Source organism: Uloborus diversus, chromosome 5, assembly GCF_026930045.1.
Source record: "Uloborus diversus isolate 005 chromosome 5, Udiv.v.3.1, whole genome shotgun sequence".
Classification (NCBI taxonomy): domain Eukaryota; kingdom Metazoa; phylum Arthropoda; class Arachnida; order Araneae; family Uloboridae; genus Uloborus; species Uloborus diversus.
In genome coordinates this window covers 53,514,071-53,541,648 of record NC_072735.1, presented here as the reverse complement: position 1 = coordinate 53,541,648, position 27,578 = coordinate 53,514,071, and the positions used below count along the sequence as shown (strand labels likewise).

The window sequence follows — 27,578 nt, the reverse complement described above, 5'->3', positions numbered from 1 at the left end:
TTTTTTTTTCAAAAAACCGGTTTTTTTACTAACTCTGTCTTCTGAGATAGTGAAAATGTGACTCAAGTTATTCTGGCTTTGAGGTAGATATTTATTGGAAGGCGTCAAATTTGAAGGCCCATCCCTCTGATAAAAAGGCAATTCGCCCCCGTCATACTATATACGGGTTATTTTCTAGTTTCAATATAAATACCACATGTTTAGAAAAGAAATGATTTTTTTTTCATTTAATTATAGTATTCTTTTGTCTGTTTTGATTATATTAACAGACTTAATGGGCTTAATATCTATAGCCTGGAGCAAAGGAGAGCCAGAGGGGACATGATTCAGTTGTTTAAATTTATCAAAATGACAGATGTCAACGGGTAAATTTTCTCACGGAAAGCAAGAAAAGGGGACATTGTTTTAAGCCATTCAAATCTCAGGCCAACCTGGAAATTAGGAAAAATTACTTCTTGAGTAGGGTCGTGGGCACTTGGAACAGCTTACCGGAAGAGGTGGTAATGAGCAACGGGGTGGATAGCTTTAAGAGGGCCATTGATAATGCAGCCGATTTTTTGATAATGCGAATGAAAATAGAAATGAAGGGCTCGGGCAAGAATGTGATCTGCCACATGATGTGAGAGCCACAACTCATGAAAAAAGTTTGTAGAATTTTTCAATGGTATTATACATTCTTAGGCTTGCCAGATTTCTGAAATGTTCAACCGGGACAACGGAGTGCTTCCCCCACCCCACTCCCCCAGGCGGTTACTAGTATTCAAATCTGTACATTTCAAAATCTGGGGGTATTTTTGGAGCGTTTTTATAGGGTAGTTTATTCTCAATGCTAAGAATGTGTGGTTACTAAGTATGTACCTAAAACAGGGGTAGTAAAAAATGGCAGAAGCAGATAAAATTGCACATTTCACTTTCGAGGTATAAATATTTTCATTTATTGAGCAATCACGATTGCTTATTGCTTTCATTTGACTGTTTTTTTGGCGTCCTATGATTTTATTTTCCCACCGCCACCCTCCGCACCATCACCGTCGACTGGCTCCTCACGATGCGGCTCCTATAGCGAAAGCCGTCTCAGGGTTGCATCCATGTCCTACACACAAGCGCATACATACACAACTACACACACACACATACACGCATACACCTACACACACATACACAAACACATTCATGCCAGCACACAGACACAAACACATATGCCTACGCACACATACACATATCCCGCTCCCACGCACACTAACACTCATACACACACACACACAACTACCCACACATTCTTGCCTGCACACAGACACAAACACATATGCTTACACACACATACACATACCCCGCCCCCACGCACACTAACACTCATTCACACAACTACCCACACACTCATGCCTGCACACAGACACAAACACATATGCCTACACACACATACACATACCCCCTACACACAAACATACATACCCTCCACACACAAACACACACGCCTACAATACACACACATACTCGTGATTGCGAAAAACATAATTTGAATGCAAAATGACAAAAATCGAATTAATTAATTTTTATTTTTTTTAATTAGAAAATACTTTGAATGAGGAATAAAAAAATTGAACAATATTTTGATATAATTTTCATTTTACGGGACTTTTTTTATAGTCCTTTTTGATTCTAATCATGTTGTAAAAATCCTCACAAGCTAATCCGGTATCAATTTTACAAGTCAATGTTACAAATGATAATGTAATTTATCTTAATAATCCTTCACAGTTAATTATTTTTAGACCTTTTTTGTCATTTAAACCAAATTTATCTTTTCCGGGACGTGAAGTTAAACCGGCCGAGAAACTGGGATTTTGTTTGAAAACCGGGACGTCTGGCAAGCCTATACATTCTATATTTTTCAGAAAACCAACTACAGTAGAACCTCCCTTAAGGGACACCTCCAAATATGGGACACCTCTATTTAAGGGGACATTTTTTCTGGTCACAGTCCTTTTGAATTGGGACCTCCAATATTTGCTAATTAAGGGACACTCTATTTAAGGAACAGTCACAGAGAAAAAAAATTTAAAAAATTATGTACAAGTGCATAAGAAAGAGTGAATTTACTGCAATTTAAGTTTCACTTTTCCTGTAAAAATTAATTTTCAGGGAGTTTAACATTAACATATGTTATAGAAACGAGCATATATTGTAAAAGTCTTGCTGAAAGTTACACTTTTCCTACACCACACTACACTTCCATGAGCCTTCAAGTAGGCTCATGGCCAAAGGAAAGGGCGCAAACTGACTAGCTTTTTAAATAATAATTGAAATGTGAAACACTTATTGTAATTCACAGTGTCTTGCATTGTAAATTACGTAACATGAAGCAAATTCATGCAATAAATTACTTCAAAATACTAGCTTTATGCTGCAAAATTTTGGACTTACCAAATTTTTGACTCATTTATAATTAATCTTTGCTAATAATAAAGCTGAAAGTCTCTCTGTCCGGAGGATGTCTGTAGGATGTCTGTGACGCGCATAGCGCCTAGACCGTTCGGCCGATTTTCATGAAATTTGCGCAAAGTTAGTTTGTAGCATGGGGGTGTGCACCTCGAAGCGATTTTTCGAAAATTCGATGTGGTTCTTTTTCTATTACAATTTTAAGAACAAAAATATCATAAGATGGACGAGTAATTTACGAAATTATCATAACGTGGAACCCGTAACATGGGCACAAGCCAATTCGCGAGATACGAAATTATCATAACGTGGAACCGTAACATGGGTACAAGCTAATTGGCGAGAAAATTCGCCATACATTTGTAAATATACAGGCGAACCGAAAGACCTTTTAATTTTTTCTATTACGGGCAAAGCCGTGCGGGTTCCACTAGTAAAATAATAAAAACGTAAAAAAAAATTATTAAGTGTGAATTTTATTTAGTTGTGCATGAAAAATGTAAAGTATTTTAATCGTAACCGTTAATAGTTTAAGTTCATAAAATATATAAATATATTGAGTTAACACACTGCATGCACAAACTAAAATACCTCCGAAGAAGGGACACCTCTATTTAAGGGGCAAAATATCCGGTCCCATTAGTGTCCCTTATTGAGAGGGTCTACTGTATGTTTTTCTCCAAATGACACAATCCATTGTTATGATTATTTCAACTTTTGTAATGAGAAACAAAAGTTTTGATCGAAAAGTCACTCCTTGTGGCATGTCACATTTCTGCCCCAAGCCCTTCACATTTTTTTTTTCTTTCAGTTCAAAAATTGTCATTTAGCATTTTGGTCAATTGTTGCACTATATTTTGAACACTTTCATTTGCACGCATGCAAAAATATCAAAAAATTTAATTACTTTTGTGGAAAAAAAATTAAAAAACACATGGAAACAAATTGAAATTTTTAATAAAGAATTCAACCTCTATGTTAACTTGATTGAAACCAACTGTTTAAATAGGGTTTGTTTATACTTGAATGTTCACGTTGAATAATATTCAAAATAAAACATTACTTTGCCACATTTTATTCTACTTTTGATATCTTCTCACAAAATACAATTTCTCTAAAAATATAGCTTTGGACACTTTTGGACAGGACGGTAACAGCCACGGTATTAACAGTGGTTTTTACCTTAGTGTCCGAAACAGGGTTGCCAGACGTCCCGGATTTCAAGGGACAGTCCTGTTTTTTGAAAAAGTTTCCCGCGTCCCGGGGAACTTCCATACGGGACGGCTAAAGTCCCGTATTCTAGTTGATAACAATATTTTACAGAACGAGACATTATTTTAAGGGAAAAAATAAACAAAAAACGTGAAATAATGAGCAATAAGGAAATCATGTAACATCAAACAAAAAAAATTTAATTTGGTTTGTATGTGTGTGTGTGTGTGTGTGCGTTTTTTTTTTTTTCTGCAGACTATTAGGAACCGAATGGTTGCTTCTTTGTTGATTGACTAATATTGGAAATATAACTGTGCGGATGCGTCGTCATTCGCAATGAAAACTATTTTTATACCTTGATAGGCGACATCTTTTGAGGTTCAATGCTTTGTTGAGATTGAATTTACAGCGACGTTTCAAAAATAAGTCCACCCCCTCAATTTCACTTCTAGAAGCCTGTCCCGTATTTACTGTTCCTAAATCTGGCAACCCCTGGTCCGAAACCTTGCCAACCCTGATTTTCGCGAGCCTGTAAGTGGCTGTACATAAATGACGTCACCCTTTGAGGAGGAAGGGGGGTTCATGAAATAGTGACAAACATGGGCGGATTTATGGGGGGTCAGAGGGGGGCAATGCCCCCCCAGTTTTGGGAGGACTTTATGTAGTAACAACACATCTTCCAAAAATTTAAAAAAAAAAATCATTATTTTTTCGTTTTTGAATAGTTTAGAAGAGCATGGGTGGATTTATAGGGAGGGGGGGGGCAAAGAGGACAATGCTCCCCAGTTTTGGGAGGAGTTTATATAATAACAACTTATCTTCCAAAATCTTATAACAAAAAAAATTCATGATTTTTTTTCTTTTTTGAATAGGAAATTAAAGTTTATTTTTTCTTTTAAACTTAAAATAGCCGTTTCTTACAAAGTTTGAACAATACTGTACAAGTGTATAATCTACTACTCAATTTCAGAGGCTGGAAAGTGCAAATTATTGATAGGTTCTAAAATCCCTGCAAAGAATTGGCGCAGTATAGCCTACAAGGGCTCTAGAACCAAAAGCCCAATCTAACCAACCAAAGCTTGAAAATAATTAGACAAGTTTTTGAAACTCCTAAGCAAAGTGTGCTTCAATTTTATTTCTTATCAAGTGTATACAATGGCTCCCAAAAGTGTTCGTACACCTTGAGATTTTGTAGTAAAAACCAAAATAACGCAAAAACTGAATTCGAATATGAAGTCCAATTTTTTTTTTCGCACCATTCCTATGCCATTCTGAATAAAACCCAGTAGTTTTTTTTTTTTTTTTTTTTTCAAAATATTGCCACATTTTATTTTTGAAATTTGTCAAAAAACAAAGAGACAGAGAAAAATACGCCACAAAAGTCATCGTACACTGAAATATTTTCGAATAAATTCATTATTAAAATTATCATATGTCGTTTTTTTATTATTTTGGCATTGTATTGACCCTTAAAAGTCATTTGGCTTTATTTTTTTGTTTATTTATTCCCTAATATCTGCTTATTATTTTTAAATGGTTGGTATGCGTAGAAAACAACAAACACGATTCGAAATTTGTTTTTTTTTTCTCACAGTAGACATAAATTTGTTTAAAATATCTGTAAATTAGTTAATTTTATACCATTCTATAGTGAAGTGCTTGATAAAATGCTTTTAAGACAAGAATCGGATCGAAAACAAGGTAAGAAAAGGTCAACTGGCAAAGTTAACAAAGCGTGATCGGAGGTTTACAATTAAAGAAATTATGAATAAAATAATAGTTTAAGGGGTGCAGTCTATTTACATTTTTGCTTGGACAACAAATGGACGAAATTCAAGACAACTGATAAGAAGCCCCCCCACGCTTTTTTGTATTACATTAAAATTAAGTGATTGGTCAACTACTATCATCCAAAGATTATTTTTCACTTTTTAGTTCATTTTGATACGAGCGCGTGTTTTTTTTAGTTTTTTAAACTATTATTTTATTTTTCTGTTTTTTAGTCTTATGTTGGAGAATTATCAGGCGACGAAATTATTTATAAAACGAGTGCGAGGTAATATCTTAAAGTTAAGACAAGGGCACCCCGATGCGAAGCTACTGTGAGTCATCAATGTATGTTTGCGGAAATCATATTTATATTACGTTGATAATTTGAGATGCATTTGAATAAAAGTTTGTTCAAACAATGGTCTGATCAGCAATGAATTTCCAACTGAAATCTCACCTAAATTTTGGCATGAAATTAGTTAAAAACAATTATATTTCATGTTCTAATTACCTTGGAACATTGGAACAAATTTTGTCTGATGCAGAAAAATTAAAGGTTTTTGTAGATATTTTTTAAAAAGTTTTGCGAACATTTTTTAATGTATTTTTAAAATTTTTTCCTTTTTCACATTGTTGGATTTATGCCAAAATATTGAATAAAATTGGAGGAAACTAACAATTAAAAGAGTTAATTAATTAATTTGATTATAGAACATTGCATTGTCATCGGGTCTGAGGCTGCATGTCAAATTTCAAAAGAATACGATCGCAGGAAGTGGGAGAAATTTGAGCTGTAAGATTCCGTTACAAGATACATACATACATACATACATACATACATACATACATACATACATACAGGTGAAATTAATAAAAGCGTATTAAAAATACGCATTTGAGTGCTGAAAAAGTTTCAAGTTCATAGTTGAATGAAACATTTTACGTTTAATTTTCACCAAAAACTATTCGCCAAGTTCTCTGATTAGTTGTATTAAAGAGGGGACCTCTTTCCGCAGAAATTTTCCTGTTCATGCGAAAAACACTAAGCTCACGCTTTCCGTCATAAAATAAATGATAAATAAGCTCAAAACATTTTGGAACAACGTCTTACTTATAGAGGAAAATAAATTTGGGTTAAATTGTTGTAAAATTGTCAATAGAAGGAAAAATGAGGAATTTTATCTTAGGAACTTAGCTGGATCAGTTAATCAGGACGGTGAGGTGTTCTTGGGTGAGAGTGCATAACTGTAGCAGGACTTGGAAATTTTGAATTTTTTGATGAAATAATGAATCATGCGGTTCATTTAAATATTTTAAAAAACAATTTTAAACTATTAGCCCAAAATTTGGTAATCGGAAACAACTATGTTTTTTTATCAAAATAACGATAAGAAGTACACGTTTGCGTTTGGAGCCTCAAAAATTGTCCTTAAACTTAGAAATATCTCCTCAGTCGCCAGATTTAAACTTAATGGAACATATTTGGAAACATCTGGTGGCTAGATTACGAAAATACACCATTGAAACAAAAAGCGAACTAGAAACAGTAAGACTCGAAGTGCGGCTGAATACTTACTCAGAAATTGCAGAAAAAAAGAAAGGAAAAACAATGAAATCTATTACCAGACGTTCAAAAACTGTTGTTGATACTCCATGATTCTCTACTAAATAATAATTTTGTAAAAAATTAGATTATTTACTATTTTTTTGACATTTTTTCAAAGTGTACGAAGACATTTGTGAGATAAAATTTCCGGCACCTTTTGGTTTTTGATTTTTAAAAAATTAAGGTTTAATGTTTTTTAAAAAAATTTCGTGTAGTTTTGTTAAAAATAGATCATAGATCTCATAATTAAATACCCATTCCGAAATATTAATTCTAACCAATGCATAGGGGCCTATTTCATTGAAAGTCGAACACTTTTGGGAGCCACTGTAAATTAAGAATTGTTCAAATGGGTAGTATGTTACTCTCTTGATATCTATTCTCTAAATCTGTGCACCATTTCTTTTAAAGTATTAACTTGCATCACAAAGCACTTTTTAAAGCTTGAAACTTTAAAAAAAAATTATTTGCCTATTATTTTCAATTAACCCTTATAAGACTTCAAAATTCAGAATTTTATATCCATTTTAGATAATTTCCTCCGGGGGAGTAACCCCCGGGCCCCCTAAAACTGGAAATATTCTATATCCCACTTAAAAGGGAGCACTGCGTTACTCTCTTAATACTAGCCCCCTCTCTTTTAAGGTCAATTTAAAAAGGACAGCATGATTACACACAATAATGAAAATGACATAAAAAAAGTAAAGAATGGCCTTACGCATCACACAAAACAGACAAAAACATGGAAGGGGGGGAGGGCAATTTAAAATGTTGCTCCAAAAAAAAAGAAAAATTTCCTGCCCCCCCCCCCTCCAGGTAACTCAGTCCTAAATCCGCCTATACTGCTATTCAATTTCCCGTGCCCCCTCCAAAAGATTTTTCTGTATCCGCCACTGGCTACGTTGCATACTCATCCAAAAACGGGACTCCCGAAAATGAGATAAAAAATTCCCTGAAATTATCCACACCCCTAAAAATTTCAATGCTGCAGTTCCATGCTACACCATGAACCCTCTCGTGGGCTCCCCTGACGTACATTTCAGGGGGTGCACGATATAATAACTTTAAAATAATGGCTATTGCAGCTTAACTTTTTCACATCAAAGAAATTTCAGTGCATTTCACTTAAAGATAGTTATTGTTTAAATATCATTTTTATGAAAATTTATTGAATTCAAAATATATTTTATTTTATTAGGGAAAGGTTTTATTAGAAACAGTAAATGATATTGTTGAAAGGACATGTTTCTGCAGCGTTTATGAAGCGTTTCGAATAAAGGTTCATGCAACGTTTCAAAAATTGTTAATATGACGTTTCAAAAACGTTGACAAATCGTGTCAAGGAACTAGTTTGCAACGTTGCATGAGTGTTTTGTGACCAGACATTATTTTCACTGCTCTGTCAACGTTACCGAAGAAACATGATTATGCTACTTGGGTTTTTACAAAAAAAAAAAAAACTAAAGCAGTTAAACATTGTGGATTCTGAAACTATTAATTCGGTTTATTGGATACCTTCATTTGTGAAAATAGGGAAGGAATATACGAATTTAAACATAGAAACGAAAAACATCGAACCTTCAAAATGAATTTATTTAACTTTTCAACAGCTAAAAATTTAGCATACTATATACCACGTGACCTAGTTGAGCAGTGGTTTTGAGTTTAGCCGTAGTTTCAGCTTTAAAACCGAATTTCAGGAATTAGCTGCTTCCGTGACTGTTTGCAAATAGCTGTAAACATTTGAATGTGCTTTTCTTGACTTGCGTAGAAAAACTTATTATAATCTTTTAATGCTGAACGAGAGATGAAAAAAAAATATTTGTTTATTATTCACTATTATTGTCAAAATATTTTTTATTTGGAGTTCATATTATGTTCTCAATAAAAGCACTGTTACTGCAAAATGTTTACACTAAGACCAAAACATATCATGTTTCTAGATTTAGGAAAGTCATTTCTAGGTATTGTAATTCCTTGTACAAAAGTGGTGAATCAAAAAATCTACCAACAAGATTTAACGAAATAAATATTCAAATGCTTTCTGCTGGTTTACATCATCAAATATTTGGAAAATGTGATGACACTAATGTGGATACTAAAACGTTGGAGAAAGTTGTTGCTCATCTTAGTGAACATAATTTGTGGAAAGCTGTATGAGCTCTTTTAAATTTCATTTAACCCTTTTTGTATTTTATATATATATATATATTGTATTTTCTTTATTTGTAACACATAGCTGCATGCACTCGAGAATCAGAACTGATTTTTAGCTTCATAAGCAGGATTGCCAGACGTTTCGGATTTTGAAAAATTGTCCCGCGTCCTGGGGAACTTCCATACGTTACGGCTAAAGTCCCGCATACTAGCAAATAACAATATTTTACAAAACAAGACATTATTTTAAGAAGAAAAAATTAAATAAAATTAAAAATATAAAATAAAGAGCAATGAGAAAAATAAAGAGCAAAAGTTCCAAGACAACTGACTCTATAGTAAACTGCTTGACTAACTCATTGATTGAGTCAGACTTGGATTTACAGTCAGTTTCATCATTTTTAACTGACAATACCAACCCTAATTTTGAAACAAAGCCGTCAGCATATACCCTACTTAGAGAGAAAAACAAAAATTTACTTTAAGTCAGGGTGTTTAGCTCATATATTTAACACTGCATTTCTTTACATTGTTGATGCTTTAGAAATTGATTTCAAAACTAATGTTAAAAAATTTATTTAACTAGATCTGCAGTTAAGCGGAAGGAGCTGAAGGAGGTTTTTGATTTTGCTAACCTCGAGTTTAAAAAGCTACTAAAGCATATCCCGACACAATGGCTAAGTTTAGCTCCTGCTGTAGATTGACTCATTAAATCTTGGCCTGCTCTCATGAATTATTTTATAAGCAGGGGAGAATTCATCCCTAAGCCTCCCAAAAAATTATTGCTTTTAAGTGATGAAAGTACAGCTGAAACGTGTGAAACCAATGAGGTTGCATTAGTTTTTCACTTTCTTAGTAATATGCCCCCCGTTTTTGAAGTTGCACAGAAAAAACTTCATAATGAATCTACAACTGCAGCTTATAACTTTAAGACATTATGACACATTTGGTAAAACAGCTGGAGAGCAGATTTGAAGATAAGTTTTATGAATCATTCGCAACTAAAACCTTAAAACATCTAGACGGTAGAAAAATACAATGTCTGATTGAGGTATACCAGACATTTTTTGAAACAGCTGTGAATTGCTTGAGAAAGTAATGTGATTTCACAGATAAAAATCCCCTTTCTGTTTTAAGACCAATGGCTTTAATGGATAAAGTAGTTTTCTGACTTGTCAGCTACTGTAAAACAGTTACATATTGAAAATAAAGTATCAGTGGATGACCTATACGATGAGTTTTCAGCAATAAATGAAGTTCTTAATAGTTCTGTTGCACAAAAAGATATGAATGTAGGTGATAAGTGGCAAATGGTACTTTAAAATTATTAAACACGTTCAGATTTCTCCATTGGCTGGTATAGCATTAAAAACAAGTTTTGCGCTCTCAAAATATTAAATGTACATAATAAAGTAAAGAAATTTAGAGGAGCATCAGCATTAAACTCCCATTAAAAAATGTATTGCTAGGGGAAAGGGCTGGTGTACGTTGGCACAAATGATGTCAGGCCAATCAGGGGTCGTTTCTTCTCGCAAAGCTTCTAGGGCAATTATAATGCTTAATACGTAATTAATGAATTTTTTGTGTGGAAAAAAGAATTGGATTTTTGGATTCAGAAGATGATTTCTGATAAGTTAGCGTAAAAATTTGGAAAATTTCCTAGATGCTATTGTTGTCCATTAACAAAATTACTACTTCGATATTAAATTGGGGTCAATTTTTCAATATTAAAAGTCTTTCTTTTTTTTTCCCGTGAACAATGAATTTTTTTTTTTATTTATGAGTGAAAATAATTAGAACTTATCTGGGCCATTGTTTATGGTAACTTCTAGTAGGTAAAAAAAAGGGAACTGATGTTATATACCCCACCCTTGGCGACTTTTTCCTGTTGGCGCCAAGAAAGCGTCGCCAAGAAAAACGATGTATGACGACATATGTCATACATCGTTCTTAGCGATGTTTTTTTAGCGCCAACAGGAAAAAATCAGATAAAAAAACATGATCAAAGCACTTCAGAACACAATATATATAAAAACAACATAAAAGCACAACAAAAAAACATCACGAATATATGCTTCAAAAATGTACAGGGCCGGGGTTTTTTGTAAACATATTCAAATACAATGAAATAAATTATTGTATTAATTACAAGTCGAAATTAATGCATTAATTTTTTTTTTCATCATTTCTCCGGGATACGAGCCCTCGGTCTCATAGTACTTTCGTAATGAGACCTTGGCTCGCCGGCCCTGCCTCGGTCTCATTACGAAAGTACTATGAGACCTCTGGCTCGCCAGGACCTCGCTCCGCTCGGTCCGTTATCCCTCCGACTGTCAATATACATTACAGTCGGAGTATGGTCACAGTTATGTATATTTTCATGGAGACATCCAAGGGTGGCTCCTTCCGTTCAGTGTACAATAATGACACAGTTTTAAGTGTGAAATATGCACCATTATTGTGCAGATTTATTAATAAAATTCAGCATTTTTAAGAGTACAACCGAAAGAACTTTCAATTGTTAACATAAAATTCAGTACCTAAAGGAGGCACGTTAATAGAATGTCTAAATAATTCGTTGGCATCGATAAGAATTAACTTTTAGAACAAAATAACCGTACTATTTCTGTAAATTAATTTACATACAGTAAAAATAAAGTTAAAAACTACAAGAACCCCTCAAGGATTTGTAAAAACAAAGAATTTTGGAAGTGAGAGGTTTTTTTTGAATTCTAAAATAAAGGACTTACCTTTTTATATGGTATAAATATTCACACTCAGTCTAAAACAATACATCATATGACAATGGCACGTTACAGATACACACCACGTTGGAGTTAACTTTTAATTAACCTTCAAGTTTGAAGAAACTGACATTTTCTAATGTTTTTACTTCAAAACACAACTACTAAATTTAAACTAACACAAAATAAGCATTCCTGTAAGGAATATTGCACGAAACAACACCACGTATCTCTCCTACGTGAAACCCAAGTAAACAAGTTTGAACAGATCTGTAAGATTGCCTTCGGGTTGCTAAACACAGGTTAGTTTTGCCAGGGATGCCATGCATAAAAAATTATCGCCTCATTGGCGAGAAAAATATTTTAATTTTGTGCAAAAAAAATCGAATGTCGCCAAATGGGGGGGTATATCACATCTGTACCAAAAAAAGAAAACAAAAGGTTTCAAAATTGAAAAATATTTGCATTCGAAAGTTACCTTTTCTAGAGAATGACACATATGTCATTCTCATTTATACACTGTTTCACCTCAGTCCTTAAAAAGAAGTATAAACTATTAATTTTAGGGTCACCCGGGGTAAAATGGGTATAAAAAAACAGCATTTTTAATTTCAGTGACCCATAGCAGAAATATCATGAAATATAATTGTGTTTTTGTTCAATGTTCTATACATTGTGTATCTTAGGTCTAATTTAGACATAGTTTGTGTTAACTTTTTGCTTTAAATTTAGTGTAAAGGGGTATACCTATTTTACCTCTGTGTATACCCATTTTACAACGTGCTTCGGGGGTAAAATGGGTATATGCTGTTTAAAGTTGAACTACACTGTAACTAATGAAGAAAAAAATTTTAAATTGAGTATAATTGCATTGGAGGATAAAAACTTTAATCCAAAACAACCACAAAAAATGCTTACAGAACCAAATTTATGAACAAAAGGCGCATTGGCAAAGACTTGCGGTTTGGATGAGGTAGTATTTTTACAACTTTGTGATGCCTGCACAACATCAATGTCATCTTTTTTGGGGAGCACGTAGGATAATTTGGCAGATGATTTTGTAGCAAACTTCTCAGTATATTCACCTTCAGCTGAGATTTCAGTGATTAAACCTATGAATTCCACAAATTTAACAACGGCCCTGTCGCCAATTGTTGGTATTAACAACTAGGAGAACCACTAGTTTTCACTTCTACTTCATTAGTTATTTTATCAATTATTGTTAATGTTTTTTTTTTAATTTATTTATTTTATGTGTATTTATTTATTTTTTCTTCTTTTGTTTTTCTCTTGCCTGTTCATGTACAATCTTGCAGCCACCTGCTCTGCAATTAAAACTTCTCCCACCTTTGTTTGGACTCTTACTTTTTTTTTTTTTTTTTTTTGTAAATTTTTCTTCATTTCCTTACCAGTGCTAAGAAATGGCTATGAACCAAGAGGTATAGCAGGAGGATTTAGTTATTCAGTATAACTTTGCAATGAGGCATAAGGATTCTGTTGTGATTGTGTGTGAGGTTGTACTTAGACTATGTTCTGGGAATGGGGTTGGTGGTTTTAAAAGGAAATTAAAAAGACAGCATATTAGCTATCAATACTTACTATGTTTTAAAATGTGTAGCAATGAACCATATACATAATAAACTTACAGTAAATTACTAACCTACAGTAATCATGAACTATATCGATAATAACAGCTGAATTTTTAAGAGCCGTCTGGTATTTTCTGTTTACTATTAGTATTAATTTTCAATTTAAAAGCTCTGAAATAAGATGGAAAGATTAAAAACTTTCAAAATTTAATTTGGCTAACAATTTTTATTTTTTGCAAAGCAAAACAGAGGGATTTTTTAAACTTCAAAACCTATTGTTTACTTCTGAAAAGTAGTGCGGTTTATAGAGAATTGCGTTATACAGTTCGGCGTTATAACAGTCTTAAACTGTATTAAAATTTACTCATTTTTTGAGTTTTCTGTTAGAAAAGTTCTTTTTTCTATCAAATCTAAATCAAAAACTTCCGAAACTCTTCTTGTAAATTTTTCTAGAAAGAAGTTTATCGCTCACTATAAACGCATTGTTTTGTGTTCTGAAAATAAAAGTCTTGCTAAGCCTGGTAAATGAGTTGCTAGATTTTTTTTTCCCTCAAGTTAAAATGTTGCCTGATATGTAAACATTTTCATCATATTTTTTTATTTCCAAAAAATGTCCAGTAGAATAAAATCAAGAAAAATGCAACTATACCCATTTTACCCCAGGTCCCCCTAACTTCATGAATTATCACTTTCATATAATGATTTGTTTTGTACTTAAGCAAATGATTTTACAATTTTTTTTTTTTTTTTTTGTCAATTTAGGAAACAAGTACTTTACCTGAAGTTCAATTTACTATTCCTGATTTGCATAACTCCAATATTATTGATCACTTCCATCACATAGCCTGTCAACTTTTATCTGACTACAAGACTTTGCTGTTCCAGCTAACTAATGCCACAGTACCACCTGTTCCTACAGAATGGGAATTTGTTCCTGGATGGACTCAGTATGATCACCTTGGAAATTCTAAAAAAGTAGACTTTCCTGAAGATGGTGCATTAGTTTTTGATGTTGAAGTTTGCATGCAGGAGGGAAATTTCCCGACTATTGCTTCTGCTGTTTCTGATAAGCATTGGTAAATCTTTATTACTTTTAGTCCAACTACAATCTCACGGACTTTCTGTGAGCATTTAAACATTTTACTGTTGTGTAATATTCTTGTTTAAAAGAAAGCGTTCTTCTAATGCTAAATAAATTTTTTATTAAAATTTCTTCAGTTCCTCTAAATTTTCTTTTAATTTTTGTTTTTTCTTGTGACATCCTTACTTTTAAGCAGTATTCTGTCTTCTTTTTTTCTTTCATTTTTCCTTTTTTTTTCAATCATTTTAAACTTCTTTGTTTGGACTCCAAAGTTTATTATGAAGAAAAGTGTTCCACTACTTATAAAATATTTTCTTTGAAAACCTTTTTTTTTAATTACCAGAATCAGAATTTCTTCCATAGCTGTGCTAGATTGATTTCTGAATAACAGTGCTCATTTTTTGAAGCAGGTAACTCTTTAAATATCATTAAAAATATCTGTTACAGCAAGTACTAAAGGATGTTTTTTTTATAGGAAACTACAATTGAACTTTAAGTCGGGAACACTGTTTGATCTGTATGCCAATTTGATAGTTGTCACTTGTTTTGTGTTTAGTTTGGTTTGCCATTTCATCATGAATAGAGAACAGGATGGTGCAACATGCCACACAGCACGTGTCACAATTGATTTATTGAAAGAAACTTTCGGTGAAGGAATAATTTCGCTTAATGAACCTGTGAATTGGCCTGCGAGATCATGCGATTTAACTACGCTAGACTATTTTTTGTAGGACTGTGTGAAGTCTCAGGTCTACACCGATAAGCCACAGACGATTGACGCCTTGGACGAGAACATTCGCCACATACAGGGCCGATCCTAGGGTGTCGGCCGCCCGTGTGCAAAGACCTAATGTGCCGCCCCTCAAGAGTAATTTGCATATTTTGACTAATCTTTAACGTCTATATAAATTTTTCTTTAAATTTCTATGCCAAGTTCGAATTTAAAAAAGGGGGGGGGGACAGGAGAATGATCTTATAAAAAGGAAGAAATATTTTATAATAAGAAACTCCTTAGGTACAATTTATATCTTTGAAGAAAGTAATAGATACCAAGGTTTAGTCATAAAAACGCATTTTATAGTCTTTCTTCGATGACATCAGAGAAGGGGCAGAGGAAGGGGAAGCGTGTTGGGAGGTGTCAGGGGTTCAAGGGAGGAGGATTACTCCAAGAAAATTATCGAAATTGGTGTATGAAATATATTTTTAGTTAAACTTTATTTGTGTTTGGTTACAAGGACAAAAGAGTCAAGTATATTCAAAGTGCATGGGGAAATTTTCGTAATTGACGTCAAATATCGCAATTTTAGGAACTTTTTCGAGACTTTAGGTGAAAGTAATGTTGCAGTTCTTTCCTAAAATTCTTTCAAAATTGAAATCAGTTTCAAGCTGTTTTTTAAGATTGTAGCTTAGGAAGGATCGGCGTTCTTCCAGAAAAATCTCCGAAACTGACATTTTAAACCCGCAGTTTTGGGTTACCTTTGTTGAAGTTGCAAAGGGGAGGGAGATTCAATCGTCTCCCATCGAAAGATTTCGAAATATAAGTTTAAAACGCAAATTTAGGCCGTGTTTGTTGACCGTAGGGGATCTGGTGGCTATCCTTCCGTAATTTCTCGGCACTATTTTTTCAAAAACCCGTTTTTGGCTAGATTTGAAAACAATAGGGGAAACATGAAAATATCGAACCAAAATATTTTTCGGAACTAAAATCCTTTATAGGCTATTTTTGGGAATGAAGGATTTTGCAGCTCTTAAGCGGATATTTCTAAAATCTCAATTTTATATTATCTTTGGTGACGTTAACAAAGCTGGGAAGCTTCTACGGAGCTTTCGGATATATTTCAACATTAATATCTGAAAAATATAACTCTAGACTTTTGTCCACCTCACCTCGACGATTGAACGCCGTGAAAAATTACATAAGCCTGGCAGTTCTCCTTCGGAATTCTTTAGAAATATAAGTCCCAAAATCGTATTTTAAGCATTGTTTGATAATGATGGGATTAACAGCGGGCGGGGTTCAGTGTGCCCTCACAAACTGTGTTTTTGAAACTGAAGTCAATTTCAGGCTAGTTTAGGCAGGAAGCTGTGGCTCCACGGAACCGTCTAAAAACGAAATTTTTAGGCTATGTTTGATTAAGTTCAGGTGGAAGAGGTGAATCAGAGACTTAATTGGGTCCTTAAGATCGATAGTTCAACCAGCAAAATCTTCCGAAAGTAAAGTCCTAGAAACGCAATTGTAAGCCTTCTTTAGTTTCGTTAAGGAGGTCATGGCATCCTTTTGGATCTTCGTTTCGGAGCTACACTTAAATTTGCTTCCCGAGGCAAAGGCCCTGTCCTCCTACCTGATCTGAAACCGGGCAGTTCATTCAAGATTTTAATCAGAAAAATTGTCGTAAAGGGGGAAAAGTACAATATTTTAGTTCGTCATTCATATATGTTACTCTCAAGGGAGTCGCAATTTTCCACTTTCTCCCCACGCATCCACGATTGTTAAACAGAGTTTGTTACATAGTTTGTTGCTTGAAATGCTTGCAAAAGTATCTAATCAGTATAGCTTTTTTTTAATAAATAAAATATGTCTTCATTGTTTAGGTCTGTAAAAGCTTGAGGGGGGGGGTAAACATGAGTGGCTGCCCTCGGTGCTCCTTTTAGACGGCACCATTTATGCTTCCCAAGGGGGCCTTTCCCCTCCCCTGTATCCATGCCTGATTACCGGTTCTGTCACAAACTTTGCAACCAAATGAAGCATGTGTGTTAAGAGTAGATATTAATGGACAATGAACCAACACAATGTTCCCTAACATTCTATTTTTCTTAAACTATGCTATGCTGTCAGGAAATCGACACATACTTTGACAATTGAACATTTAAAAATCAGCATATTTACTCTACTTATTATAAGTTAACTTGTGAGAAATTCTTGAGGAATTTTGCTTGATTATGGGAATTATATGATGCGGCCTGCGGCTGCCCCTTGCTTTGGCGGCCCTTGTGCGTCGCACACCTGCTAGGATCGGCCCTGGCCACATATTACTCACATATGGCCCCCCATTGCTGCAAAAACTGATAGAAAATTGGACTTCCCGATTAGACTTTCTCCAAGCCAGCCGAAGTGGCCATATACCAGAAATCACATTTAAATAAAAATGGCAAAGAATCATCTTTCAAATAAAGCCAAATTCATGGCAATTTACATCATTTATTTAACGTGTTTTATTTGAACCTAAAGTTCTATACCTCTAAAAAAACACTCTTTACCTTTCTCTAAGTAATCCAGTTTTGATTTAAAGTTAACAGGCAATTCCAGCAACATATATCTGCTTCTCACAGTGCTACATGTCCACCTTCATAATATAAGCCAGGTGTATTTAAAAGGAAATTTTTTTTAAAAAAAACTCAAAAAATGATACTTTTTTGTTAAAAGGACGCCATTCCTAATTCCAGTTGCACTATCATGTCAAGTGCTACAAACTGCAGCACTTATTTTCATGCTAAGTGCAATACGTATTTTTCAAAAATTAAACAACTTAGCATAGAGAGTTAAAATGAGACTTAAGTGTAATTCAGACTTCAAGCTCACCTTATGTCTGCAGCGATTTTTTCTACCTAAAACAAGCTGTACTGAACAGAACCCGTCAACATGACGAGAAGCTAGATATTTGACGTCTGTCCAGTTGTGAGTCGCATTTCACTGGTCTCTACAAGATGAGTACGCTATCTCTCTATTGGGTAAATATGTCTGTTTGCTTAATGTGATAAACCTGACATGCAGGTGATGTTCTGAATCACACTTTAGACAAAAGACTGTGCCAAAATGTTTGTGAAGTGTTGTTTACAGATTCGGCGGATGGTAATCTAAGTTATTTGCCTAATCACACCCACAATCATGTGTAGTCTTTTTCTAATTTCAAAATAATCAACTGAACCTATTTAAGAGTAGGCTTTTGCACAAAGGGAAAAGAAAGATAGCTAGTTCACCTATTTAATCTTTTGGATTTATGGCATTTTCTAAATGTTTTTATCTCATTCTCTACATTAAGAATGGATGTTTGTCTGACTATAGTTGTCACTACGTGTACATATTCTGACATTCATTAGCAATGTACAAGAATAAATGAATACTTTCAATAAATATTATCAATTTTAGTAAACTCTTTCATTCTCTCTTATGATTGTTTCCTGAATTATATTACTTTTCTAGGTATCTGTGGTGCAGTGAAAGATTAATTCAGAATCAATTTGTATTCTCAAAAGAGGTATCACTGTCTGATCTTATACCTTTGGAAACTTTAGCAGGCAGTGTGAAACCACCAGAAGAAAAGAAATGGTCTCCAAGACTTATAATTGGTCATAATGTTGCATTTGATAGAACTTTTATCAAAGAGCAATATTTTTTAGAGGTATATTCTTCTAATCTTTTTTTTAAATCATTGCTGCTATTTCCAAAAAACATAGCGGTTTATTTCTTTTTATTTTCCTATACAAAATAAAGAAAGTATTCTATTTCTGAAGTTTTTCCTACTCATATTTTAGCCTAAATTTCCATTTTTTATCTTCCCTGAATAAATTTCAGCTATTTTTTTGGCACCTACATATGTACACATGTTATGAAAAGCTATGGATATCCAAAATATCCACTTTGAAAATCACTGAGGTAATGAAAATAAGTTTTCTTGTAACATCTGTATGTATGTGCATTATTACGTTCATATATGTGTTTCTCATAATCAGAAGGTTGAATTTCCATATGTAGTGTCTGTGTGGAGTTTTGTTGTGCATGTTGCTTGCAAATCTCTTAGGGTTTTTTTTTTCTTTTTTTTGGCAAATCAATGTTAATTTTGAGGCAAACTGAAGTAACATCATAAATTAGTGTTCTCTTGTTGATATATTGGCAAATTTTTGCCGGCAGCTGTTTATTGTCCATTTGGCATGTTTCTTCCATTTTATTTAAAAGCATATCATGTTTTATTATTTGATTCCATTTTCCACCTTCTTACCCCCCCCCCCCCCCGCTATTTTTGAAATTGAAATATACATGAAAAAGTTTTACATACCAAAATATGTTACATGTTTCAACTCTCACGTACATGTACTAGATCAAAATTGAAAGTTAATAACAACAATTTATACCTGTATTAATAAAATTGCTTCGTCAAACAGTTAAAAGCAATCTTATTTAATATCTTCATCCTTTAAAAAAAAATTTAATAATAATTTGAATTTTGACATCTTGAATTAAAATTATGTTTTTCGCAATCATGAGTGTGTGTATGTAGGCGTGTATGTTTGTGTGTGTGGGGGGGGAGGTATGTGTGTTTTTGTGTAGGGGGTATGTGTATGTGTGTGTAGGCATGTGTGTTTGTGTCTGTGTGGTGGGATAAGTGTGTGGGTAATTGTGTGTATGAATGTGTGTAGGGGGGGTATGTGTATGTGTGTGTAGGCATGTGTATTTGTGTCTGTGTGCAGGCATGAATGTGTGGGTAGTTGTGTATATGTGTGTGTGTATGTTTTTGTATGTGTAGGTGTCTGTATGTATGCGTGTGTGTGTGTTTGTGTGTGTGTGTGCGTGTGTGTGTGTAGTTGTGTATGTATGCGCGTGTGTGTAGGACATGGATGCAACCTGGAGACGGCTTTCGCTATAGGAGCAGCATCGTGAGGACCCGGTCGACGGTGCGGAGGGTGGCGGTGGGAAAATAAAATGATAGCACGCCAAAAACAGTCAAGTGAGAACAATAAGCTATCGTGATTGCTCAAAAATGAATATTGATGCAGTAGCATACCATTAGTGATTTTTTAAACATTTTTCTATCTTTTCCTTTTTTTTTTTAGCTAAAATAAAATGTGAAAAAATATTGTCCAATAAATGTAACAACTTAATAATTGCTTGACTCTAACCTGCTGCATCTATTTGACAAGCTAGCTTTTGAGAAAAATTTTATAAACTGCTGATGTAATTGATGCAACAGGTGCATACAATATATTAACTAAATACCTTCGTGCATAAAAAGTTAAACAAGAAATTAAAAGTTCTACCGTGTTTTGGAAAAAATAAAATGTTTTATAAAGAAAGAAAACTAAATGTAATTTATAATAAGAAGCCTGTAGATGTTCTAAACAGAGTGAGGTTTTAAGCGGGGTTCCTCAAGGATCAGTGTTAGGACCTGTTTTGTTCATTGTTTTTATGAACAATATTCATAAAAATATTTCTGGGAACATGAATTGTTTTGCTCATGATGTCAAAGTTATGGGGATTGCAGAAAATGAAGAACAAGCAAATCAGCTGCAAGAGGATATTAGATCATATTACGGTGTGGGCTGATAAATGGGGTATGACTGTTAATGTTGGGGAAATGTCAAGTGCTACATTTAGGGCATGGAAATAAGTGTACAAGTTATTATTTGCAAGGTTCAGTCATTAGTCAGGCAGAAAACGTTACTGATCCAGGAGTATTAATAAGTCAGGATTTCAAATTTAGTCAACAGTGCAGCATAGCTAGTAACAAAGACAATAAGATGCTTGGGTTTATCAATAGATCTATTTCAAACAAATCTAAAGAAGTTCTTCTGCCCTTATATAGAAGTTTGGTAAGACCTCATTTGGAGTATGCTGTTCAGTTTTGGTCTCCTTATCTTAAGAAAGATATTAATGCATTGGAAAGGGTTCAAAGGCGAACTGTAAGGCTAATAAATGGACTTTCTCATTTAGATTATGATTCCTGGCTTAGAATGCTAAAAATGTAGTCTTGAGCAAAGAAGAAACCGGGGGGACATGATTCAATTGTTTAAATTTATTAAAATGAAGGATGTTACGGGGCTAAAGTTTAGCTCTGGAAACAGGACAAGGGCTCATTGTTTTAAGCTATTTAAATCTCAGGCTAACATGGATACTAGGAAAAATTATTATTTTAGCGGGGTAGTCAAACCTTGGAACAGCTTACCGGAAGAAGTGGTAATGAGCAAGGTAGTAGATAGTTTTAAGAGGGCCATTGATCTTCACTGGGGATTGTAAATTGATTTGGACCAACCTAGCTGGGCCCAGAGCCTATTGCTGGTCATCACTTTTGTATTTGTAATGAACATGTTTAAAAAATGTTCCAAAATACATATATGTCCAATGTTCAATCATGTGTATGAACAAGTTTTATTTTTGTAATTCTTTTCTGACTTTTGAAAATTTTCCTTTTAAATTTCTTGTAACAATATTTCTTGTACTTTTTTTAATTTATTGATTTTTTTAACAAACTAATTTTCAAGTAATTAACTGTGCAAAAAAATTGACAAATCCACAATTAGAGTTTCTTGTGTTTTTCAAAGTTGGACTCTTACTGTTGTTCAACTAGTTAATTAACGAGCAGTTATTATAAAATTTTGCCAGAATGTGTCAGTATTTATTTTTTTAATGTTTACTTAAATGGGTTAAGCTAAAATTGAGAAAGTGTCCAGTTTTTCAAATGTTGCTCGTAAAAAATTTTGAAACTTTTATCTCATGTATGAGTCTGATACTATAGCTTTGAACATCGTTTTTTGGAATAAATTGTTGAAATTTAAGTGAGTATAAACAGTAATTATTTCAATAAAAATTTATAACTTTTTAAAACATCCATGAAAGCTATCATTCAATGTTATTTACCTCTGAAATACGGCAAAGTCCGTGTTTGACAAGTTTAGAATCCTAAATCATAAATATTTTTTAAGAATATCTTTATAACATTTAATGTATTTAAATTGCATTCCATATTTCTTTGTTATCAATTTAGCTTTAAAATTGTTAATTTCAGGTGTGGCATATATTGTTGAATTGTTTTTTTTTTTTTTTTTTTTAAATTTTACAATTCAGCGCTTACAATGGGTGTGGTGCGCACTCCCAAAAAATATGGTGTGATTACCACCCAATTGACATGTTGCCAGTTTGTAATTATTGTACCAATTTTCTTGTGCAGAAAATGTATTAGTTACAGTTGTATTTTTGCATTCAAAAATCAAGGGAAGAATTAGCTTTTAATTGGGTAGACATTGTATAGTAAAATATCATTTAAAAATAATCAAACTGTCAAACAGAAATCATTAACATCCTGTATAGAGTACAAAACATCTACACAGGACGACATTAGTACAGAATATGTTGTTTTGAAATTTGAAGGTGTTGATTGTATTTGGTTACTTGCAGAAAACAAAGGCTATGTTTTTAGACACAATGTCCTTGCACATGTGTGTATCTGGATTAACAGGGTTGCAAAGAGCAATGTCTGTTGCATTGAAGAAAAATGGAGACTCAACAAATGATTTCTTCAATGCTGTGGTATGTACTGTATAATTACTTCTTATTATTTTTTAAATAATAATAATTGTAGTTATTTGTTATGTGTATTGAAGTTCAAAATTTTTAACTTTAATAACGCTAAAACATTTGTTAAAGCTTTGCAACATCAATTATATCTTTCTAAGCATGATGTTAATAAGGTTTTAAAGTTTAGAAAATCATGAAAACTTGTGTACTATGAATAAAATCAAGGGTATGTCTGTGTGTAATTAGTTTAGGGCCAAGGCCATAGCGCTATTTTTCAGATTACTATAAAGCACTTTTTGAGAAAAACTTTCTTTTTTTTGTTTAATTATTTTCAGCAAAATTTTCAAGTAAGTTTGCTTGAAAAGAATTAAATCATTTTTTGTACTTTTTCACCTGTTAAGCCCTTTTAAAACAAGTAAAACACACCATTCCACCGTGACCTAAAGCTTGTCATTTCAATGTTCCCCAGAAAGGAAGGGACACTGAGTATGTACTCATAATCAGTTTTTTTAAAAATGTACTTATGTATCAACATCTGTTATTTCTGAACACTTACGTATTACTCAGTTGACTATGTATCTTGGCAATTTTGCAGGAAGATTTCAATTACTGAGACTCTTGACAATATTTCCAATCATAGCTAAATTTTCTGATGCCAAAAACTTTTGTGCTAGTGTTTTATAGCTTTATCAATATAACCAAAATTACAACTGTCTGAAATTTGCAAACTGTGTCAAACCTTTATTAAAATACATTCACAAAGTTACAAAACACACTTAATTTAGGGAAATTTTTGATTAAATTCTTTTTTTAATTTTGATCCCTTCCAAATGTCAAGACAGAACATGTTTAAAACTTTCAATTAAGTGCAAATGGGGTACATCAAACACTCCATTGTTCTAATCGTAGTGATATGAGAACTACTGACATCACAGGAAAAAACACTAGAGTGAATGGAGATGTGTGTGGACGGTAATGTGCTTTTGGTATGTTTTGTGGTATATAGTCAAATGTACATAATTATTGAATAAAAGTAATTAGTGGAATATTATGCTCGTTATTTCCAGTATGATTGAAGGGTGAGCAATAAGTATCCAGAAAAGAACTCAACAGCATATGATCTGTTAACTAAATAAAGTGAGCCATTAAACAAGACTAACGTAGTTTAATCAAGTGTTTTTTTTACTGTTCCAAAAATCATCAAACTTTTGCTACTTCTGCTGGAAGCCTTTCCGATGCAGATGTTAGGAGTGATTTTGTCATCAGAAAAGGTACGGCATCGTTGCCAAATTTGGCATTTGGCAACGATTGCTATATCTAATCAAAGGTTGCTTGTTTTAAATCAAATTTTACTATTTTAAATTCTGTATTGGCTATAAAGAAGTTTTCCAAATTAAAAAACACTACAAGCAGGGATCCTATTAATGGGAGAAATAGGTGACAAAATCTGCAAAACACAGAATCTCTGCTCATTTTTAAAGCTATTTAAATCTTCCAGTTATTTTCAGTTTAAAATTTTTAAAAAATCTCTGTGGTGTTTAGTATATTAATGTTTGAGCTAGCTTTTATATTAATACCAGGGTTGGCTTTTTGCCGGCAGAAACTGGTTTTTGCCCTGCCAGTGGCAGAAACTGGTTATAACCGGTAAAAACCGGCAGAAACTGGTAGAAACTGGCAAAAATTAGAAAACGTTTTTAATAGCTCTAGTAATTACTTAATGACAGGCAATTAAGTAAAATGAAAAATATAACTCCATTTCGTCATTGCAAAAACTTAATATAATAGTTATTTAATAATTAGTGTAAAAATATGTTAAACAACAAGACTGACATTTCCAAAGCAAAGTAAAATTTATCATAGTTGAAACTGTAATGTTGTAAACGTAACAAATTTTTCAGTTTGTTACTTATAATTATTTTGTTTGCATTTAATATAAAGTGCTATATATATATATCAAATATTTAAATAAATACAGGTTTTTTTTATTTCATTAAACTCTAAAATGCAAGAACTTGTCATTTTACACTTAATATAACTGAATAAAGCTATTCTCAAAGAGCTTAATCAAGCAGTTACTGATAATCATTTACTCGCCTATATGCTCCATCCAAAGTATTTGGGAGTAAATTTATCATGTAAGCAAGAAGAAAGTGCCCGCACTTTACTCACAAATATTAACCCTGATTATGTACCTTATACCATTGCTTTACAAAACAAATCCGCCCCTTTTCCCAAAACCTATTTTTCCAATCACGTTGTAACAACTACTCCAAATACCGCATGGTGGTCCAGTTTCAAAAAATGTGCTATAAATTAAAGTTTTGTGAATCTTGCTTGTTCTTTGAGGATAGTGCCTGCTAGTTCTGCTGGGATTGAAAGAATCTTTTCAAATTTCTCCGTTGTGCACAAGAAATTGAGAAATTGGTTAGGTTTAGAAACAGCGTCAAAACTTTTATTTTGTTACAGGCTGCAGCAGTGTGAAAACAATGTAAAATTTGATTTTGAATGGTGATAGTGTTGTAAATAAATTGTATTTGGGTTAATATTTAATTATTTTTCTTATACATTTTCTATTGTATGTCAGGAATTGCATTTATGTCACTTTTTGAGTTTCTGCCAGTTTCTGCCATAAATGTGGCAGAAAGGGGTTTTTGCCATGCCGGTTTTAACCGGTTTCTACCAGTGGTTTTTACCGCCTCGGCAGAAACCTGCCAACCCTGATTAATACATACTCAATAATTTGTTTTCTAAAATTCTTTTCATGTTATTTTGTAGTTTTTTTTAAAATAATTATTTGTTTATTTTTAGAGTTGGTCATATATCAGCTCTTTGAATAATCTTGCTGATGTTTATGACTTGTATTGCCAGGAAACTCTTGATAAAACAGAAAGAGCAATTTTTGTTAGTGGATCTCTAAATGATGTTAAGGACAATTTTCAGGTTGGTTTTTTATGCTGCTTAACTCTAGTAAAATAATCTATTCATAAATGCATTTCTTAGTTGTTAAAAGCATTCTTTTATATTAGTGTTAAATCAGAAAATAGTTTAGTTCATAAATGTTAACCACTTTTCTGAGCTACACATTTCTCTCTCTCTCTCTTTCTCCTCCCTTCTCGCTGTTTTTCTATGAAATGCTACAAATGCTATTACTGATGACATTAAAAATATTATTGGATTCTAACAAATCAAACTGGAGTACCTAAAATATGTTTTGAAATTAAATAAATGCTCTTCTCATTAGATAAGAGGCATGTAATATGAGTATTAAATTAACAAATATTTGAATGAATATAAATCTCTTTTTTTTTCTTGATCCAAATCTCAAAAAAAAAAAAAAATGTCTTGCTTCAATTTCTGTGTAATTTTTATAATGGCTTAATTAAATAAAGTTAATCTAGTTATTCACTGCAAAAAAAGTTCTGATCCATATTTGGTAACAAACATTGAAACTGTTCATTGCATTCATAGAACCTAGAGGTGGGCAATGTCATTCTTTTGAATGATCCGTTCGTCAGAGTTTCGTTCATTTAATCCGTTCATTTAACTTGTTCATTTAACAACTTCATTCATTTAAAAATGTTGTTGCAGGAGATCTCTGCATGACATACTCATTAGTGGTGCGACATCTATGGCAAAACATCGATATTTCAAAACATCGATGTTATTGATATATCGACCAAAAAACATCGATGTTTCTAAACATCGATGTTTTAAAACATCGATCTTTTTGTCAACATTTAACATACATTTTTTAGTATACTACACTACCAACTTGCATAGATGGTAATCTCTAACAAATGTTTCTAAATGGATCAGGGAATTCTTTTGTTATTGCGTCTAATTTAAGCAAGACAAAAGAGTACGAACCCCACGAATATATTGCAACTACTGAACTGCAAATCATAAATACAATTTAACCCGTTCGAACCCAGCAGCACGCCGGCGTGACAGAACGATTCCTCTCTTATTTTCCCAGCGGCACGTTACCGCGACGCTCTCTTGTCGACGCTTACATCCTAGCGGCACGTGGGCGCGTTTTCAGAACGGAACGATTTATTTGAATTTTTAAATGATAATAGATGGCGCTAAATGGTTGTAACTTTCATCATACTCAAGTCACATGGTATTTGACCTTCATGTACAGGCGTTAGTTTTAGTTTCGCACTGTCTGATAGGGTAGGAGGATAGATTTATTAATGTAAACAAACCGGGAATTCTGGCTCTTTCAACTGACAGTTAAAAGGATGCCAGCGCGTTTGTTTATTGCTTTGCTTTTTTCGAATGCAGTAATGAAATAACTATATCTAGCTGACTAATACATGAGAGGGGGAGGGAATTGAATATTTCTCAAAGTGCTTAGCAGAGGTCTGAGGATTTATGACTCTTTAGAAGCGCACTTTTGATTTGGAAGTACATGTTAATTTCGGTTTCTTTTCTGCTTTCGCTTCTTTCTTATTCATTTCTTTCATTTGCTGAACTTCGATTATTGAATCCAGATGGCTAAGATGGGAGAAGGGGTTCTTCAGGGTGTATTTTGTGGGATTTTTGAGGCATGTGCAAGAGATGTAGTTAGTTCAATTTTGTTAGCCATGGCTAAAAGACCGAGATATTTAACGGAGAGTGAAATTAGTAAAATTATGAATGAAAGTGATTGCGAAACTAGCAAAGATAGTGACTGTGACATAGGAAATTA

At 33.3% G+C, this 27,578-nt stretch overlaps 1 protein-coding gene across 1 annotated transcript in view; it reads left to right on the top strand.

Moving 5' to 3' along the window:
- Positions 1-348: 348 nt before the first annotated feature.
- The window catches only part of LOC129222925 (DNA polymerase subunit gamma-1-like), a 95,683-nt gene continuing 68,453 nt past the window's right edge, over positions 349-27,578 (top strand). Inside the window, exons 1-6 of the mRNA XM_054857486.1 lie at positions 349-365; positions 8,992-9,181; positions 14,280-14,593; positions 18,800-18,998; positions 22,766-22,897; positions 25,694-25,825. Coding sequence (XP_054713461.1) covers positions 349-365; positions 8,992-9,181; positions 14,280-14,593; positions 18,800-18,998; positions 22,766-22,897; positions 25,694-25,825 — 984 coding nt within the window. The remainder of the gene's footprint in view (positions 366-8,991; positions 9,182-14,279; positions 14,594-18,799; positions 18,999-22,765; positions 22,898-25,693; positions 25,826-27,578) is intronic.